The sequence below is a fragment of the Branchiostoma lanceolatum genome, chromosome 2 (assembly GCF_035083965.1).
Source record: "Branchiostoma lanceolatum isolate klBraLanc5 chromosome 2, klBraLanc5.hap2, whole genome shotgun sequence".
Lineage (NCBI taxonomy): Eukaryota > Metazoa > Chordata > Leptocardii > Amphioxiformes > Branchiostomatidae > Branchiostoma > Branchiostoma lanceolatum.
In genome coordinates this window covers 36678927-36697764 of record NC_089723.1, presented here as the reverse complement: position 1 = coordinate 36697764, position 18838 = coordinate 36678927, and the positions used below count along the sequence as shown (strand labels likewise).

At 42.4% G+C, this 18838-nt stretch overlaps 4 protein-coding genes across 4 annotated transcripts in view; 2 read left to right on the top strand and 2 right to left on the bottom strand.

The window, feature by feature from the left end:
• Window positions 1-18838, top strand: part of LOC136428917 (coiled-coil domain-containing protein 25-like) — a 107830-nt gene that overhangs the window by 44958 nt on the left and 44034 nt on the right. The window lies entirely within an intron of this gene.
• On the bottom strand, window positions 921-4443 carry LOC136427026 (uncharacterized). The gene is made up of 2 exons (XM_066415744.1): window positions 4069-4443; window positions 921-1786 (listed from the first exon to the last, which is right to left on the bottom strand). Exons 1-2 carry the CDS (start codon window positions 4441-4443, stop codon window positions 1562-1564), a joined length of 600 nt encoding a protein of 199 aa, XP_066271841.1. The 3' UTR covers window positions 921-1561.
• LOC136428912 (kelch-like protein 24) lies at window positions 6048-10928 on the top strand. Its single transcript, XM_066418742.1, has 3 exons — window positions 6048-6236; window positions 6779-6924; window positions 7598-10928. Exons 1-3 carry the CDS (start codon window positions 6089-6091, stop codon window positions 9092-9094), a joined length of 1791 nt encoding a protein of 596 aa, XP_066274839.1. The 5' UTR covers window positions 6048-6088; the 3' UTR covers window positions 9095-10928.
• On the bottom strand, window positions 10316-18688 carry LOC136428915 (metal cation symporter ZIP14-like). The gene is made up of 8 exons (XM_066418748.1): window positions 18166-18688; window positions 16048-16246; window positions 15624-15793; window positions 15092-15208; window positions 14267-14473; window positions 13662-13854; window positions 13034-13221; window positions 10316-12335 (listed from the first exon to the last, which is right to left on the bottom strand). Exons 1-8 carry the CDS (start codon window positions 18460-18462, stop codon window positions 12168-12170), a joined length of 1539 nt encoding a protein of 512 aa, XP_066274845.1. The 5' UTR covers window positions 18463-18688; the 3' UTR covers window positions 10316-12167.

The window sequence follows — 18838 nt, the reverse complement described above, 5'->3', positions numbered from 1 at the left end:
ATAAGTCGTTACATTGGTATCGCTTTGTTGTCAGCGTAGCCGCCATAATGAAGCCGAAATGATATGGAGTATGATTTAGAAATAAGATCTTCTTAAGATTACGTTGAAGTCCTGAGTCTTCCACCATGAAGCGTCATCCAAACAATGTCCATTGTGGAGTATGATTTAAGAATACCATCTTCCTAACATTCTCCTTCTTCTATCATGTGTACCGTATATTTTGTTTTGATGGGAACGTTAGTTATAATTCAAATCACTAACGCAGGGTATGATAATGGTTGTCACATTTGAGCATGTCGTCCTATTCCCAGGAGTTGCATTTATCATCAGATTCACATTCCTCCGTGTGTCCCTGTACGTACGACCTGCGTCATTCGTGTCCTGTAGTCGTGGGGCAGGTGTCTGCGATTGGTCGTTGACACGCAGGTAGCCTAGAAACGACTTGAATGTATGATGGCATGCGTGTGTACGTTTATAGTGGTAGTACTTTTTGGCAAGCGTCTATGCTTTTAGTGACTTATTGACTGGTTGTATTGGTTGGTTAATTGGTTTGTGGACAGGGTTCTAATGAACCTGACTATCCAACAATGTGTGTCCATCCCTGTTGTAATGATACTAACATATATCACGCTCTGACAGTGCCTTAACCGATCTCATGCAAAGAATTTGATTTGCACTATCAAAAGCGTAAAATCAAATGCTGTCATATAGTATAGAATAGAACAGTATCTCTACAGTAATCTCCAAGCAGATCTAACGGTTGCAAAGACCGTATTAAGCTGGCAAAGTTGCAAGAAAAACTCCTTTTGACAGCTGGATACGGTCTTTGCAACCGTTAGATCTGCTTGGAGATTATCTCTACAGGTTCTCTTTGGCAAAAGACATCCAGTTTCGGTAACACACACATTGTTTAAGTCCAGTGTAACGTACATGTATTTATTGTAGTTCTGATGGATATGATATTTGCAGAAAATCAAAAGACATTCGAATATGTGACATAAAATCCGAAACAATAAAACTAAACCGTCTGTCGCATCTCTAGGGATTACAAAATTATTAAATCACCATTCTTACTAAAAATTCACATGTAGCACCCAAGCAACATCCAGATTGAAAGCTGTCCTTTTATCACATTGAGCATATCAAACATGGATATCTATCGATATCAAGTTTGGTATCTATTCACTTTATCATTCTTCTGGTATACATTGCAATGAGGTGAGGTGTTCTGGCTAGACATCTCAAACATTGGCATCAAAACATTAAAACACATATAGCAACGGTGCCAGCACTACACATGTGACACGGTGTATTTGTATTCGGTGTTGAATGACAAAGGACTTATATCCTGTACAAAGTACACCTCGCAAGACAATCTTGCTAAAGATGAGACTGCTCTCCACATTATATTCAAAGTTCTAGCATATCCATATTAAGTTCAAGCTCAGGTACATGTATGGTTCTCGCCAGTAGACAAGGGAATTATATTCTGTACAACGTACACCTTACGGCCGATCTTGTTAAGAAAGTGAGACTGCAAAAACTGCCCTCCACATCATACTTATAACTCTAGTATATCCAAACTAAGATCAAGCTCAGCAATTGGTTCCCGCCAGTAGTTGAAGTCGTTGAACTCCGGCGCTGGGTTCACGGTGTTGAAGTCGTCCTCGGACAGGAGCGGGAGCGGTGGTCGCCAGAAGTTGAACTCGGTGAAGTCTTCCCGGATCCCCGAGGTGGTCTCTGCGATCTTCTCCCAGGAGGGACTTCTCCCGAAGGAGTTCAACAGCTGGGAAATACACGGAAGAGGGATTTTAGAATTGACATACGCAAAGAATAGTATTGTGTTGATACCTCATCTGTGCAAATTTCGGACATGAGCCAACAAAGTCTGATTTCAATGTTTTGCGGCATTTATTTTTCATATGCAGTCAATTTTTCTCCCTATGCCGCAAGCTAGATCAACTTCCCTGCCTTTTACAAGCTACCTATAGTGCACTACCTCTCCAAATTGGTTTGAATAGACCGTGATGTTTTAGTATGTGGAAGGTTGAAAGTACAGTCTTGTGCTCCTGATCTTTTACTAAGAGGGACGACTCCCGAAGGAGTTCAACAGCTGGGAAATACACGGAAGAATGATTTTTAAATTGATGTCTATGCAAAAACGGATGGATGGGTGGAAAACACTGTATGGATATTTCATATGTGCTTGAACAAGATAGACAGTGCGTTGATAAAGGTACAACATCCATGTAATAAGGTCCACAAGATGTCGCTGAAGAAAGGCAGTGGATACTTCCTGAAACACCTGAGCGTTTACAAAATCTATCCAGTTGCTTGGATAATTGTTATCTTGTGTGAGATAGGCTGTGGTATTTGGTATTCAGCACCAAGGACAGGCATATGAAAGATTAAAATCACTGTCTTATTTGTCTCTGGATTTCTCTCCTTCCACAACAATAATTCTTTTTAGCGACAATGCAGTGCCTACATGGCACTGAAAGTAAGCAGATCCCTGCAAATTACGACCTAGCCATACATAAACAACTGTCAAGCATATTTTACCCTTATATTTCAACATCAAAAACACTCGCTGCCCCACTTCTCCATTGAAATAATTACTGTTGTTTTTAAATGTATTATATTGCTTTAAATCTAATGTATTGAATATGGTTTGTAATGGCTGCCTGGTTCCCCACGTTGTATTTTTTTTTCAAAGTGTCAATCTTTATTTTGTGATCCCGGTATTACATGTAACAATGCTGTCGGAGATATCTATGTACAATGTCAGTATCTTATATCCACACTTTTACAGCAACCTTAAGGTTGTATTTTGTTCTTGCAATTGGAATTCAAATAAAATAAAATCTACCTCTGAGTCACGATATAATACTTTGTGCACGGACTATCACGGATACCGAATCATCGGACCACTCCCTAGCAGTAAATTGGGGCTAAGTGAAGCCGTGATTCAATTATACCGAAGCCAGGAATTCCAGGCACGTTCAGCTAAAGGCTCTAGAGATGATATGACCCGGTATGAGTCATACATAGTATGATGCATTCATTGAGTACATATACATCAGGGAATAATATCAGGGCACAGATATGTCGTTTTGAATGTAACTCTTTTATCTACATGTGATGATTTGTTCATCACAGTACATTCTGTACATTTATAATCTATGATAAAGCAGAGCTTGTTGAAATAGAGAATCATAGTTACTATATTACTAACAGTTTGATCTTTCTAATCATGATATCTACCTTTTTAGTATTTCAGTTCTGGGGTGCCAAAGATGGCTTCTTTTGACAGATTACATGAATTCTATTATTTCTATCTTATCAGAACCAGACACGTACAGTTAAACGGGCTCTAGAGATGATATGACGTGGTTTAAGTCATACATGATACGATACATTTATTGGATATGTGCAGCAAGGTATAACACCAGGCAACAGATATGTTGTTTTAAAAGGCTACTATATTACCCACATGTATATAGAGATTTGTTTGTCACAATACGTATCATACATTTATAATTCATGATCATAGATGATTCATGTTATAGTTCAGAATCATAGTTACTGTATGTATAACTCGAAATTTGATCTTTGTAATCACGATGGCTGCCTCTTTGTTCTTCCAACATTGGAGTGCTGATGACTTATTTAAATAAATCATGGGCATTTTAGTACTAGTATTCCTAAACATTAAACCATGAGATCAGCAAATATCAAATATAAAGACTTAGCCACGTGAAGAAGCTACCTGGCGTTGTTGGCCTTTGCTATTTCATACCTAACCTAACATTTAAGGCGGCAAGGATCGATATAGTGTCATGCTTGCACCAGTTGGCCTGACGATGTAGTGTTATAACGTTACATTTCAAAAAATTTCAGTGCCTCCTTTTTTCTAAAAATGGCATCTCAACACATAGATAAAACCTGAAGTCATAACGTTATATGTCAAAACACACACACACAAAACAACAACATCACATCGCACATCGCACGGACACAGGTAAGACTGTTGATACGCAAATATTCAGAGACAGCAAAGCACAATACCCCTGACAAGTCCTCTTGATCCATAGGATGCATAGCTGGTCCACTATCACTGTCCTCTCTTCTCAGTCCTGATGGTACCGTGGAATGGCTGCAGTGCTCGACGGCGACAGGTACAGGTGTTCCCGATGAGGTGTGGTCACAGGTCCCGGTCTGTTTTACCTGAATTCTCAGCGTAATGTTGTTGTAGCCCGTGTGGGGGACTATAATGTTCATGAGACACACAGGCGTGGGCAGTGACGTAATGCTAGCGTTGCGCGGGGTCCCCAGGGGACTGTAATCGCATCGTTTATCGATTCTGCGCTCGTTTTCCAGGAAGGGCTCACAGCGTTTGTAGGACGGTGACTCACGTGCTCGCGGCACATGTGACCCACTCATGCACCGCTGATCATGAACGTATTGCTGTGGAAAATTACTCTCCATGCTATATCGTTAATTTTCAAATACAGGCTTATCGCAACAAGGAGGAAGTACATGTAACGTTAGCATGGAATAATGATGATAATATAGTATAGATGATAGATATATAGATACTAATATAATGTAGTGATATCAACAGTTGATAATAAAGAAGAAATACTTCTGTTGGCGGGATTTACTTCTTCGTTGGATGCAGTGAGAAATTAAGATTCTAGCTGTGATTTAAGCTATGCGAAATATTTTCATTGGCGAGTAGCCGAAATGACTTGTCAGGCGAACTATTTTCCTGTACTGGTGTGACGACTTTATAGGCTCTATGTATCCAGGCATGTAACGATTATATGTCATCGATATTAGTATAACGTTACATCTCGGGTCCGATACTAACTGTGACCTTTTATTATGCTGTCTGCATTACATGTCGGGCAATCATTGAAGCTAATATTCTATGCTTCGCAACCTAAAGATTAAAGTAACCTTACCACAATTTAAAGTTATTTACACGACAGTAAAACAACGCCATGCATAGAAAATGACGATATCTAAGTCTGTTACTTGTAAGAGAAAATGTGTCATTTTCTTCGAGATGCTGCAATACATGAATTAGTCGCAAAGCGGCGTTTTAGAAAGGTCACGAAATTTTGAAAGCAGAAGACAGCGGCAAACGCGAGCGATAATCGGCTTGCTCGGTGTGATTACACTACATTTTGTGCAATATACAGAAAGGCGGGTGACCAGGTAAGGCTTGGGAGCAAGTAATATTCACGCTACACTTTATAAGTCTTGGAAGTGATATCTATATGACTTCGCTAGAACAAAATATTATGAGGGCTGTCTGCCCCCCTCCCCACTCCTAGCCCCACCAAACTGGAGACACCGCTATGATGCAATATTATGATGCTGATGGTAGTATTATAACGTTTAATCATCAAGTCGTGGTGAAGTCTTTACAGTGGTAACGTTGCAAATCGCCTGTCGTTCCACTGAACAAAGTGAGATGAGACGTTATTTGTATGCATAGTTGACCTCAGTCTCCAAGCAGATGTTGGGGGAAGCTCCTAGTATATAATACTAAGTATTCACCTGAAGTACTAACGTTACAGTCAAACCTTTATGAGTGATAACCTCTAACGTTACATAAGGACCACCTGGCCAATGTGACCACCTTTTGCTGGTCCCTTAGATAATTTTCCCATTGACACAAGCATTAGGAGGGATCCTGTCTATAGCATTCACCTGTCTAGCCGTGGCGACTTACGAAGGGAGTGGGAAAGTATATGTAATATCAAGCAAAAACTCCCTTCGTTAGTTGCCACGGCTACCTTATCAAGCAAAAACTCCCTTCGTTAGTCGCCACGGCTACCACCTGTCCACTAGTACTAGTACTAGTAGTAGACCTCGGTCCCCATTGGGCAGTTCTGACTGTGTAGTATATGATGATATCAACCTAAATTACTGTAATTATGCTAAATCACACTATGATATAGTTTTCATGACTCCTATTTTGAACTTAATGTACCAGTTGCAGGTTTTCATCCAGTGTCCTGTCAGCAAGGATGCCTCATCTGCCCATCTGCCCCGACATGACCGTTCCGATGTCTGGATGTCTATGAGCAGCGTTGCAGCGTTCCTCGCCGCGATGGGTTCGGAGCTGAGCAGCCACGGGCACCAGCTGGAGGACGACTCGACCTTCCACCACTCCCTCCACGCCGCCGACATCCTCGACTCCCTCAACGACCAGCGTCTACGCGGTCAGTCTCGTCTTGTTCAGAATCAGATACTTATAGTAATAAACAAAACTTGTAGTCAAGTTGTAGATGTACCAATTACCAGCCCGACTAAATCACAGTCCTAGCGGCTGGCCTGACAGGTACCGCCCCCTATAACCCCAGCCAGTGAGAGATTGTGTAAAGGCATGCTATTCCAATTACTTGAAATCTAATACCTGTTTTTTGTTTGTGTGTGTGTGTTCTCAAGATCCGCTTGATGGATTTGTATTAATTTTGGTACTAGTATCTGGGTAGTTACTGTAATTCACTTTATCTTCACTGTAGCAAAATTTCATGGTGAAAGGAAAATGGACATTTTCACTGAACTGAAATAGAAACGATAACAACAGTTTTTTCATGGCGATGATAAGTTCAAGGTACAGAGGTGACATAAGTTACAGCGAAAGAAAAAAGAATTACAGTATTTAATTGAGGTCCTGAAGAAACACGGGATTTTGGGCCTCTGTTTAAGAAAAACTGAGGTATGAGACTGATGTTTGATTTCTTGTGTTTTCCTGTTTCAGGGCAGTACACGGATGTGGTGGTGTGTGCGGACGGTGTGGAGTTCCCGTGTCACCGCGCCGTGCTCGCCGCCAGCGTCCCATACTTCAGCGCCATGTTCGGCAGCGACATGAAGGACAGCAACGCTGAGAAAGTGGAGATCAAACAGGTTTGTTTGTTTATTTATTTGTTTATTCGCACAAAAAGATAGGCAGTGAACTAATAGCAATAGTGCAATGTTGGATAGTGACACGGAGGATGTTGCAATACTTAGAAAGTAGAAAGTTTGTTTATTTATTTGCACAAAAGTATAAACAGCGTACCAATAGTGTAACTGACACAGGTTCAGCAGTGACATAAGGGACACGGTTGGGCGCCCAAGCAGCTTGCTCTGCAACTGCAAATATATCTTTTGTTGAAATATTTCAAGGAGAATAACTGAAAAAAGGAAATATGATTTTTTGTATTGTATTGTGTTGTATTGTATTGTATTGTATTATATTTCTATTTCACAACTTAGGGGACAAAAGGGGACGACCGAACCTGACACTTAAGAAAGTCTTGGAGGAGGAGGTTGGGTTAAAGGACTACAACCTGCTAGCCGCCATGCTTGATAGAAATGCATGGTTAGACATTGTGAATGGCACCTCGTATGAGGACGACCTGAACTGAACTGAACAACTTAGGTCACAAAGTAAGATTTCAGAAGATGTAGCTTGAATGTGATGGGGTTACATTATAAAAGACCAAACTGATGACAGGTCCATACAAGGTCTTCCTCTGATCTAAGTCTGGTATACATGCTGTTGGTAGGTTCTAACAGTGTTCCTCAATATCTACAGGTGAAAGCCAGTGTGATGGGGGAGCTGGTTCAGTACGTGTACACCGGAAGGGTAAGGATCACCTCCCACAATGCACAGGCACTCCTGGAGGCAGCCTGCATGTTCCAGTGTTCGTCCCTGCGCGACGGCTGCTGTCGCTTCCTCACCAAAAACCTGGACCCTTGTAACTGCCTTGGAGTTCAACACCTGGCAGACGCTCTCTCCTGCACTGAACTGTACACAAAAGCACGGGAGTTTTCCCTACAGCACTTCCTTGAAGTTGCCCAGCATCAGGAGATTCTACAAATTCCCGAGGACAGTTTCGTGGAGCTACTTTCCAGCGATGACATCAACACGGACTCGGAGGAAGCGGTGTTTGAGGTCGCCATGGCGTGGGTACGGTACGACGTTGAGTCTCGAAAGGACAACCTCGCCAAGGTCATGTCTGTAGTGCGACTGCCGCTTGTCAGATCTGAATTCTTATTGGACACGGTTGAGACGGACTTGCTGGTACGGGACTCCAAGGCGTGTCAGGAGTTTGTTGTCGAAGCGAGACGCTATCAGCTCCTGACGTACAAACGTCACGAGCTGCAGAGCCCGCGCACCAGGCCCAGACTGTCCACGGGATTCGCCGAAGTGATGCTGGTACTCGGAGGCGAGTATGAAGAAGCCACGCTGAATACCGTACACTACAGGAGCCCGATCACCAGCAGCTGGATCCCACTGAAAAGCATTCCACGGCGAAACGAGGAACAGTACAGCGTTGTCACTCTTGTCAACGACATTTATCTCATAGGAGGCGTGTTCAAGGGGAGACCGCTCTGTCGGGTGTGTTGCTATGACTCCTGTTTAGATGATTGGCGGTTCGTTGCGAGTCTGTTAGTTGCACGTTACCGCCACGGGTCGTGCGTTCTGAAAGGACAGATTTACGTCGTCGGCGGGTTCGATGGAAATAAACGATTGAGTCAAGTAGAGAAGTACGACCCCAGCTCCAACCAATGGCAGACCACGGTTCCGTTGCCAACCGCGGTGAGTAGCCCGGCGGTTGCGACGTGCCAGGACCGGATGTTCGTGATGGGCGGGGTCTGCAACGACGGCTCCGACTCCAGCCTGGTCCAAATCTTCGACCCGGACACGGTCGTCTGGGAGACGGTCGAGCTCCCGCTCATCGAGAACCGCTGCGCGGTCGCCGTGGTGATGGACGCAAAGATCTACCTGATTGGCGGATTCTCGAACAAGGTTCTCGTGCTGGACCCCAGCACCATGGAGGTGTATCGGGTTGCGGACATGAACATACCGCGTACATTCCACGCCGCGACGAGCCTGGGCGGTAAGATTTACGTGGCAGGGGGGAAACCGGACAGCGTGAGTTTGCCAGATGACAGTATCGAGTCGTACGATCCATCAGTGGACCAGTGGGAGATGGAGGGGAGCCTGCCCTGTCCGCTGTACCTCCACGGCATGGCCGCCATACACAAGTACATCGGGAACGAGGGGAACTTGGCATATGTGGACTAAATCTACTCTCAAAGCAGAGGTTCGGCTCCGACTTGTTTTTGACGTCTTTTGTAGAATTTTTGTCTGGCTTTCTATCAGTTTGGCCTGGCAACATAAAGAAAATGGGACAAAAAAGAAATCCAGACAAAAACGCCCAAAAAACATGTCAAACACAAGCTGAACCTCTGCTTGGAGAGTAGACATAATCTACGCAATTACATATTAAGCATGTATAGTGATCAGAATTATACAGGTTAGAATAGAAGTGCAGAAATAGTTAGGTAACCTTAATCTCCAAGCAGATGTAAGGATAAAGCGCATTTGGAACGATAGGAACTTGGCATATGTGGACTAAATATGCCTGTTCATGGTCTGTGATGCTTTGTAGGTACATGTCATAGGTCAAAGAGACATCTGGACATGTTAGTATGTACGTCAATCTACGTACTAGTATAGAGGTGGCCACTTGAGAGGATACTTGGGTCAATAAGAAAATAATCTTGGGCCCACCAAAAATAGCCATAATACTTTATCAATAGCCAGATGGTCCTTATGCATATTTGAGTGTAGTTGGGTAAGCTAGCTAGGTATGGTAAGGCTTTTGAATCTTCCTCCACTTCTCTGTAAACCGATGTAGTATATTTAAGATTATGTGTAAAAGTGTAGAAAACAAATGTTACTCATAGAGTCTTGTCTAACATTTACATTCTTCTATCTGACAATCACATTCCCATATTTGCAACAAGATGTTCTATGTAACAAGATATTCTATGGAAAATATGGATAGCATTATATCTCCAATATGTTTATATCTTGAATGTAGACTGTTTAAAAAATAACATGTTCGTATGGTTAATATGCTGGTCCTATATTATGATGAAAGTGGTCTAGAACCAGTTTAGCTCACTTAAGAGCTGATCTTTCACTGGTCTTCGTGAAAGAGAGACAGACGCTATGTACAGTGTTTATAGGTTCATTGTATGTACTGGGGAAATTTCCCTAGCTACAGTACAATAAACAGTCCAGGACGACAGCTTAACGTCCAGTCCTCAGGACTGCAACCCTTTCAAGTAGTGTTAAATGGGGTGGGTGACAACCGCCGGGAGTCAAAGTCCAGAGGCAGGGTCACAAAACACTAGACTATGCCTTCTACTATGATGAATAGTACGTTTATCTTAACCCGATACATGAAGTTATGTAATTTCACTAATGTTGTATTTGTCTAGGGACAACAGTAGTCTGTTTTTAGTGCGTATTGCAATAGTGTCATTGCCAAGTTTATTCACTCTCATATATTGCAACATCATCAAGTGTACACAGTTCTACCTGATTCAAATATTTCTCTTCATGCACTGATACAGTGCAAACCCTTACGGGGAAACATGTAGAAAAATACATGTACACCACATATTCATACAACTTAAAGATATTGCAATCTGTAGCAATGTATATTCTTCATTCTTGATGAAAATGTAGAAAACACATTAGCAGAGATGCATGGAAGTGTAAAAATACCAGTCATGATCTTAGCTAGAAATGTAGAGTTACAAATCTCGTTTTTCCAGTGTACGGTATTACAGCATAACTGATCTGTAACCTTACTCACACCACTTTGTTATGGTTGCAGAGGATTGTGTTTAGAAAAGGCAATACATGTATTATACAGACCATTTCTAAGCTAGATTACATAGAGAAGACATAGACATACTGTGATACATGTGAAATATCTTAAAACTTTAAGGCACATTGAAAATTGTAGCTAGAATTCCCACTGCAACATTTTGTCAATATGGTAACACAGTTGATAAAAAAAAGACAAAATATACACATGGAAAATATATTGCAAAAGCTACATTGCTCTTTACACATAAAAAACAGCTAACAAATTTCAGTAGTGTTTGTATAGCATCACTCTGAAGCTAACTGCTCAGTCGAACATAAAAATTCATCTAAAAATATCTAAAAACTGGCTTTACCTTTGTGGGACTGACAATAATCTGTATTGCACTTTATCTATAAATGTATCTATTTTCTTGCAGACACTTTAAGTTTAAAAAATGGCAGGAATGCTAATTGGATTGTTTGTTTCCATGATATTAGGCCACACCAATTTATTTCCTCTTTATCTCAGACATTTGTTATGTGATGTTTGGGTCTTTAGCACACTGAAGTAGCCGTTTGGCACCCAATTCCCCATTGGTTACAGAGTTAGGCAACAGGGAGAATGTTAAGAAGAAAATTGAGTTGTACTTAGCCTGGGTAGGCAGCAGGTTACAGACCTGCCTGGAGAACCGTATGCCTTTGGGAGCATGCAGAGCTGAGTTAGCAGGGGAGGGAGGAAAACTTGAATCTGACTGTATGCACTTTACTAAAACTTGCCCTTAGTTTAAGGCATGTCATTTTCCAAGTTAAGCATAACTTTGTAAAATCCGAGAACCAATAGATAAAAAAATTGGTGCCTTACCACCAGATTGGGGCTGTCTCCAGCTTCAAATCTTTTTTCGTCCCAATCATTGTTTGGAAGCCCATGTTGTTAATTTTCCTTCTTAAATCTGTCATTCTAAGCTGGCGAAACTACATTTTCATCAGTTTCCTGTCACGAAGTTGAGATTTTTTGGACGGATGGGGTGAGATTTTGTCCGTCCCGACGAGCAAATTTCTATCCCAGGACGGAGGGAAGGACAGGTCCTGGAGACAGCCCTGCACCACTCTCCTCAGCACGCCCGACTCGCTCGGTATGTTACCTCCCGCATCGGCCCTGCTATTTCAAGCTGGTAAAATTGCTTCTGCCGATGTCACCACCAAAACAGCTTTCAGCCAATCAGAGGCTTTGCACAAGCTCATCTTGTGCAAGGGTCGCCGGGAAGCTATTAGCCAATCAGGTTATGTCTTACATTGCTACTTTGGGTTCAGAACAAAATAATGGCTATTTGTGCCAAATAAGGCTAGCTCATTAATTATTCATGAGCAACAGTCAGTAACGTCGACAGAAGTGATTTAACCGGCTTGAAATAGCAGGGCCGATATGGGAGGTAACGTACCGAGCGATATCGGGTCGGCTGAGGAAGGTTTCCTACACTACCACATCCATTAACTACAACTCAAAGGGGAACTTAGCGAGGAGTAGCATGACTGTGAAGCCGGTCAGCAGGCCCAGGTTCTGGAGGAAGAACCGCAGCAGAGACGAGGACTTCCCTCCTCCGCCCGGATGTTTCGCCTCATTTTTCTCCTCGTCCTCGTCTACAGCATTCATTTCTGGCATCTGGGTGGAAAGGTGTGGTCATTAAAAGTGACCTTGGGGCAGTTTTGCTCAATTAAATCAAAGAACAGTTTCTTAGTCAAATTACATCCTATTTCTGGATCTGCACACAAAGTGAAGCGCTTACCAACAAGATTTCAACCAGATCTCTGGTCGTTCTCAAGTTAATTCTACACGAAGGACACAAAACAGTTGAGCTGCTCTTCCATTGGTGGTGATAGAGAAGATAGATGCTACATGTTTATTTACAGGATCATTCATTGTACCGTGGAAATTCCTTCTCTAGCAGAAAGCTTTAGTAACACAGAAAATATATAGTGCTGGGGTCCGCATGGACCAGCGTTGATGGTTAAAATCGATTCAATATCATGGCAGACCAATAACAATTCCAATACATTATGCAGTATGCATGCAAGTTTTCTTAGCAGGCTTTCTTTGAGCCTACAATGTGCTTTTTGTCTGATAGCATATCCATTCTTCGTAGAGCTAAAACTCGGCCTTTCAAAGCTAGAGGTGATTAAAAATACACAAGTCTACGGAGGAAGCCCACAAGAAGCTGAGTTAGAATGCCATCAGAAAAAAAGCACATGTTCATAAGCCTCCAAAAAGACTCATAACATGCTTAGAAGCTAACAAGCATGTACAACTTACAATACAAAGTCATGTATATACATACACAGAGACAAACACAAACAACTGACCATGTCCACCAGTGAGATGTAGAGGAACATGCCTGCAGCCAGGCCAAAGATCCACTGGCCCACCTGGCTGTTGTCTCCCACCATGATCCCCACGACCAGCCCAGCGAAACAGGAGCAGGCAGACAGGAAGTTGTAGAACATGGCCTGCCGCACCGACATGCCTGCATTCAGCAGGATAGCAAAATCTCCTGTAGAATAAAACATACAGAAAACATTTATTCATTTGTTTGGCTGGCGATCTGGTATTGTACAGAAAACAAGTGTTTCATAAAATCATACCTTTGCCAAATAAGTGCTTTCTCAACATGAAATAATTGGAAGGCACACTATTTGCATGGCCCCCTAGCAGATTTCTACAGTATAGGAGCAGAACATCCGGTTTTTGTATCTCATGTTCTAGACATGCTATGGTCATGATTTTTCAAAGGTGTCAATAAGATAGCTCTAGGCTCATGAAGAAGTGGCATAGATTTGGGCCACATGGAAACTTTAATCTAACGTCAGGGACTGATTATTTTGATTAACTTTGCGAACATGCCTGCATTCAGCAGGATAGCAAAATCTCCTGCAGAACAAATTTCTACCAAAAGTTGACACAAATAATCTTTCAAGCTAAGCTGGAACATACCAAGTTCGTGCGGAAATTCCTCACACAACACAGCCAGTGATGTACTGATTCCGCTGAAGACAGAGACTTGGAACGAAGCTCCGATGGCCAGACCGTCCATTAAGTTGTGTAATCCATCTCCGAATATTACCATCCAGGCCACTGTGGCTATGGTGTCTGTATTAGAACACAACGCCTGGCAACAGTTTCTCTTCTATAGAATAAGGAAGAAAAACATGTGTATATGTAAATGGGGTTTGACCTCCAGGTAATAAGATACAAGACATATTTTCAAACTACATGTAAAAATGTTACTCAAGCAACAGGATAGATTTTGTAAACAGTCGGATGAGTCAGGTACATGTAGCATCCACTTAGTGACCTTTCGCCAGTGATCCTCAGTAATTGACGTAAGATGGTGGATGCCATCTGAAACATCTAGTAGTATCCAGTATTAGATTATACTGCTATCCAGATGCTAAGTCTCTGTGGACAGAGACTTTGATTGCAATCCTCCACTGGTAGAATTGCCAAATATGCTTTCAGAGATCCTGATTGCAATCTCTACCAATAGAATTGCTGATCATGGTCTCCTAGCCCAACATATAATCAATTTCGGTACGTACCTTTTGACTCTGACTGCCCTCTGTACTGCTGTCTTCCACAGACTCCTCCATGTCTGGATTGCGATAGTTTCCGTTTCCGTGGTGATGGGGTGGATCTGTTATGGTGGGATCTACATGTGACAGCGTGCGCGCCCTGACTGCACACACAGCCACGTCCGCTCTCAGGTCCATTTTCCCATTCTGCTCAGCATACTTCCGCGCCTTTCTCTGTGGAGAAGAAACATACAAATTTTCAAAACTGGTACTGGTATGTTTGAAATATGTTACAGACTATTGGAAATATGTAACTTGGTTTAATTTGTAGATGACTCAAAAGTGAAATACAGCCACCAAAAACAGTATATTTACCTTCTCCAAGAAGGTTATGTTTTCAGTATTGTTTTGTTGTAGACAGCATAACTTGAGAAGCTGTGGTTAGGTTTTTATCATATTTGGTATGTGGGAAGAACAAGGTTGACTGACAACCCCCTAGAGGCTCTATAGAACAGTTTTTGTACCTTGTGTTCTGGGCATGACATGGTCATGATTTTCCTTGGGTTAGGCTACACCAATCTAATTTCTTGGCTAACCGAATTTAAAACATGCTAGATTGAAAAATCAACATGAAAACAGAATCTCAGAGGAAAGTTTGTACTTTCGTGTACACATTTTCAGGGAGTGAACAGGGTCAGGTGCAAGTTTTCACACCAGCCTTCTGTTTTAATGATCTCCTCGTGCTAAAATTTTACCAAAAAAATCTGTTAACCAAGAAATCAAATTGGTGTGGCCATATTGGGCTATGCAAACATGCCTCCCTTTATTTGACTTACAACTTTTCTGGCTCACCTTTTGTCGTTGTTTCGATGCCATCTTGAGCAGCCTCTCGGTGATGAAGAACAGGTAGAGTCCTGCCCACACTGCAGCCGCCTTCTCTGTGTACACCTCAAGGGGGAGGTCAAAGGCCTGTAGAACAGCAAGGGTCAAGGGCAAAGGTAAAAATGTTAGAATAAAGTGGTCTGAGGTGACCATTCAAAGGACTAAGCAAATTGAAAAGCAGTTGCCAACTTACCACACCGTGTTGCATTCTCTACGATATAGACTGACAGCTCAGGTGATACATAGCTGTGCTATACCTGTGAAATGAGGTGGAACAGCATGCTTCCTGACAGAGACCCCAAAGTCAGTGCGATGAGAAAGGTCAGCAGCAGCATGTACAATCTCTTCTTTATCACCTTCGGTCCCAGCCCTACCAAGGTTTTGATCGCCCTCTGGCCTTAGGGCACTCCAACCCGTGGTTGGGCTGGTACCTCAGATGATACAGAACACACTGTATAATTACAGTATACTAGACTGACAGTTCACTTCTGGTAAAACATACCTGTGGAATGAGGTGAAACAGTGCACTTCCCGACAGCGCTCCCACGGCCAGCGCGATGAGAAAGGTGAGCAGCAGCGTGTAGAGTCTCTTCTTCATGAAGGGCACGACGAGAACTCCCACCACAGAACACAGGCTGATCACAGCAACAGACAACACACCAAACCCCCACACTGTGAAATAGAATTGGAACAGTTAGCATCAAGAAGGAGAAGCTTCAAGAGCATATAAATACAATACCATAAAAGAGTACTACATGTTGCAAAAACAGGTGTAAAGCTCTGAGAATGAATGTCCTAACAACTGATTAGAGACTACATGTAATTCTGAGCCTAAAGAACAGCCAAATACTCAGAGTTTAGAATATGAAAATTTGTACTCCTCGTGTTGTTTTTTCTTAACAACATTAACAGACCAACTAACCAACCTTCAGCTTGACTGGGACGTCCAGATCCATTGTGCTCTTCTTCCGGTGACTCTATGCTGTTCTCCCCCTGACTTTGGCAGCCGATGGTACGGTCCAGGCTGTACAGGAGTGTTGGACAAACCTCCCTGAGCCCCGTAGCGTTCAGCTCTGAGTCTCCGGACATGTTGTGAATCTGTAGTACCTCTTCTGCTGTTATACACTGCGGGTTGGACAGGCAAGACTAAATGATAAACCATGTTTTGTGTCCTTTACATATTAAGCATTAACGATCGTGACACGACAAGGCAGTGCAAGTTCAGCAAGCACCTGCACCTTCACACAGGTCCTGAACTTTGGAATACTAGTAAACTACCCACAGAACAGAGAAAATTAACCGCCGTATCGACTCTTACTAGTCTTAGAAATGGACTTTAGGACTGGAATTAGGACTGGTAATAAGTTTTTGAATTGTATATTCTTGTGATCCTTGTGTACTTAGTCTAGTATTATGTCTGTGTATTGTATTTGTATCCAGCTAGCAGGTCCGAGCCTGAAAAACAGGTCAAGAGACCTGAGTGTGTCCCCTGGTTAAATAAATAAATGAAATGAGTGACAATGGTAGCTTGGGGTCAAGACTTGTAAGCTTTGGTCCCTCCCTCAGCTTGTTGGCATGGGAGCGGACGTTGGAAGCAATGGAGCAAATACAACTCACCTGCCGGTAGATTAATCAACAATGCACCCTTAAAGGCATCCAGAGAATTTTATGAGGCTTGAAACTTGAATAAAAAAACTCAAATTTCTAGTCATTCCTACACATAGTAAGTTTCAATAACTGTAACCATTACATATCGACATTAAACGAACAAAGATACGATGTCGTTATGTGGTGAGAACTGATATAAAATCCTAATAGACTGATCCTGACTGTCCATCATAATTAGCGGTTCGACCAATGAGAGAGTGACTGCATGTCCGTCAAATAGTTGCATTTTTATGTTTTAATTTTGCATTTCTTCATTTTGACGGAGGTGGTATGGTATCGGTCTATTTACACTAGGCGTGTGAAACTAAAAGATCATCATGTAGCTTTTTTTTGTGCCGCTTTTGAGCACATTTGATAAGAAATTGCACGCAAGTGTAGTAAACAGTACTTGTAGCATTAAATGTCAATTTCATAAAGATTACAGCAACTAGAATATTTCCAGTTTTCAAGCCTCATGAAATGCTTTGGGTGCTGGTACATGTAGTATTACTATTAGCAATTGAGTACACTGTGGGAAAAGGGACATGGGATTAATTTAAACAAAGCTACAGTATTTTCTTTATACAAAGCTGTGAGCTTTCAGATCTGAAAAACAAACAATGGATATGTGGCTGTGAATGGATAGAATTAACAACTGAGCTTGCATACTTCAAACGATTGAGAGAATGAATAAGTGAATGAATGAACAGTCTGGCCAGTGTACACTATTTGTAGTCTGGCGAAGAAGAAGGTACTGGCGGTATTTCTTTTCACCCCTGAATTTTTTTGCTGACCTGGCATAACATTGCATGAGTCAGCTGTTACAGTGTAAGTAGGATAATTAGGAAGGTGATAAGGATTATAACGTCCTTACAGCTGCCTTTACTGAGCTGCTGGTTGGAGTCAAGTTACTTGAAGTTGGTCAAGGATGTCCTTACTGTTTGTTGGAATTGTGAAACTTTGAATTTGAATGATAAAGGCTATAGGTACAGGACATCCTGAATCCGGGAAGAACAGAAAGAGAAAAAAACCATGTCAGGTAAATAAACAACGGAATCAAGTAAACATATAACAGACAGATATACAAAATACTGACAAGGCTACAACTAATTATATAACAACCTGCCCTTTGGGTCCAACAAAGTTAGTATCAGCCTCACATTTGACCTCCTGGTTCCAATTAGTTGGTGATTGGGACTCGTTGGAGACCCCGGTTCGAATCCAGGGATGAGCATTCTGGTTGGAGCTGCATTCGTCTTTCGGAAGGGACGTAATAAATGGGGTCCCTTAAATCACTAGAACAGCCCCACTACTCAGACGGGTACCTGCTGGCTGTTCTTCGGATGAATAAGAATATCTAGTACTACATCAAATCACTCCAGCAACCACAAACGTACCGTGTTGTTGCACAGCTCCTCCCCGGTGTGACCTATCCCCTCCGTCGGGGCGCCTGTCGCCTCGTCCCGCCGACCACACCGCTGCGACCCGGGGCAACTCGACGCGTTCCTGAGCAAAACTTCCAAGTCATGAACGGTCAAACTGCCACTGGACCCGTATCTGTCCAACACGGCTTGGATAAAGCTGTCAGGAGTTCTCAGATCGTTGGGAACCGAACCCAGGACCGGTAAACTGGAGATAGAGAGTACCGCTAGAAGAGTTCCCAGGAGAATCGCAGTGTCGTAGCTCCGAGCCATAACGAAAACGACTGACGAAAAACACTGGCTAGGCGAAAATAACGTGTTACAATGATTGCAGAAAGAACAGTTTCTTCTATCACCTATGCTGCATCACCTATAATGACAAGATAGCGTCTAGTTAAACTGTTTAGAAAAGAAAAACACTGTTTTCTGGGAAGACGAAGGGAAAACACCACGCAAGCACGCAACACCACACCAGCTGAGTGATCTTTGACCCGGCTGTTCCAAGTGACGGAGTCACCCTATATATTTTGTATTTCGCGGTTTTTATAGTCATCGAGTGGTTATACATTAGAAATATCTATTAGATAGATAATTAGAGACGACATGTGGATTTCGCTTTTTCATAGTGTCTTCATCTTTTTCCCCTCTC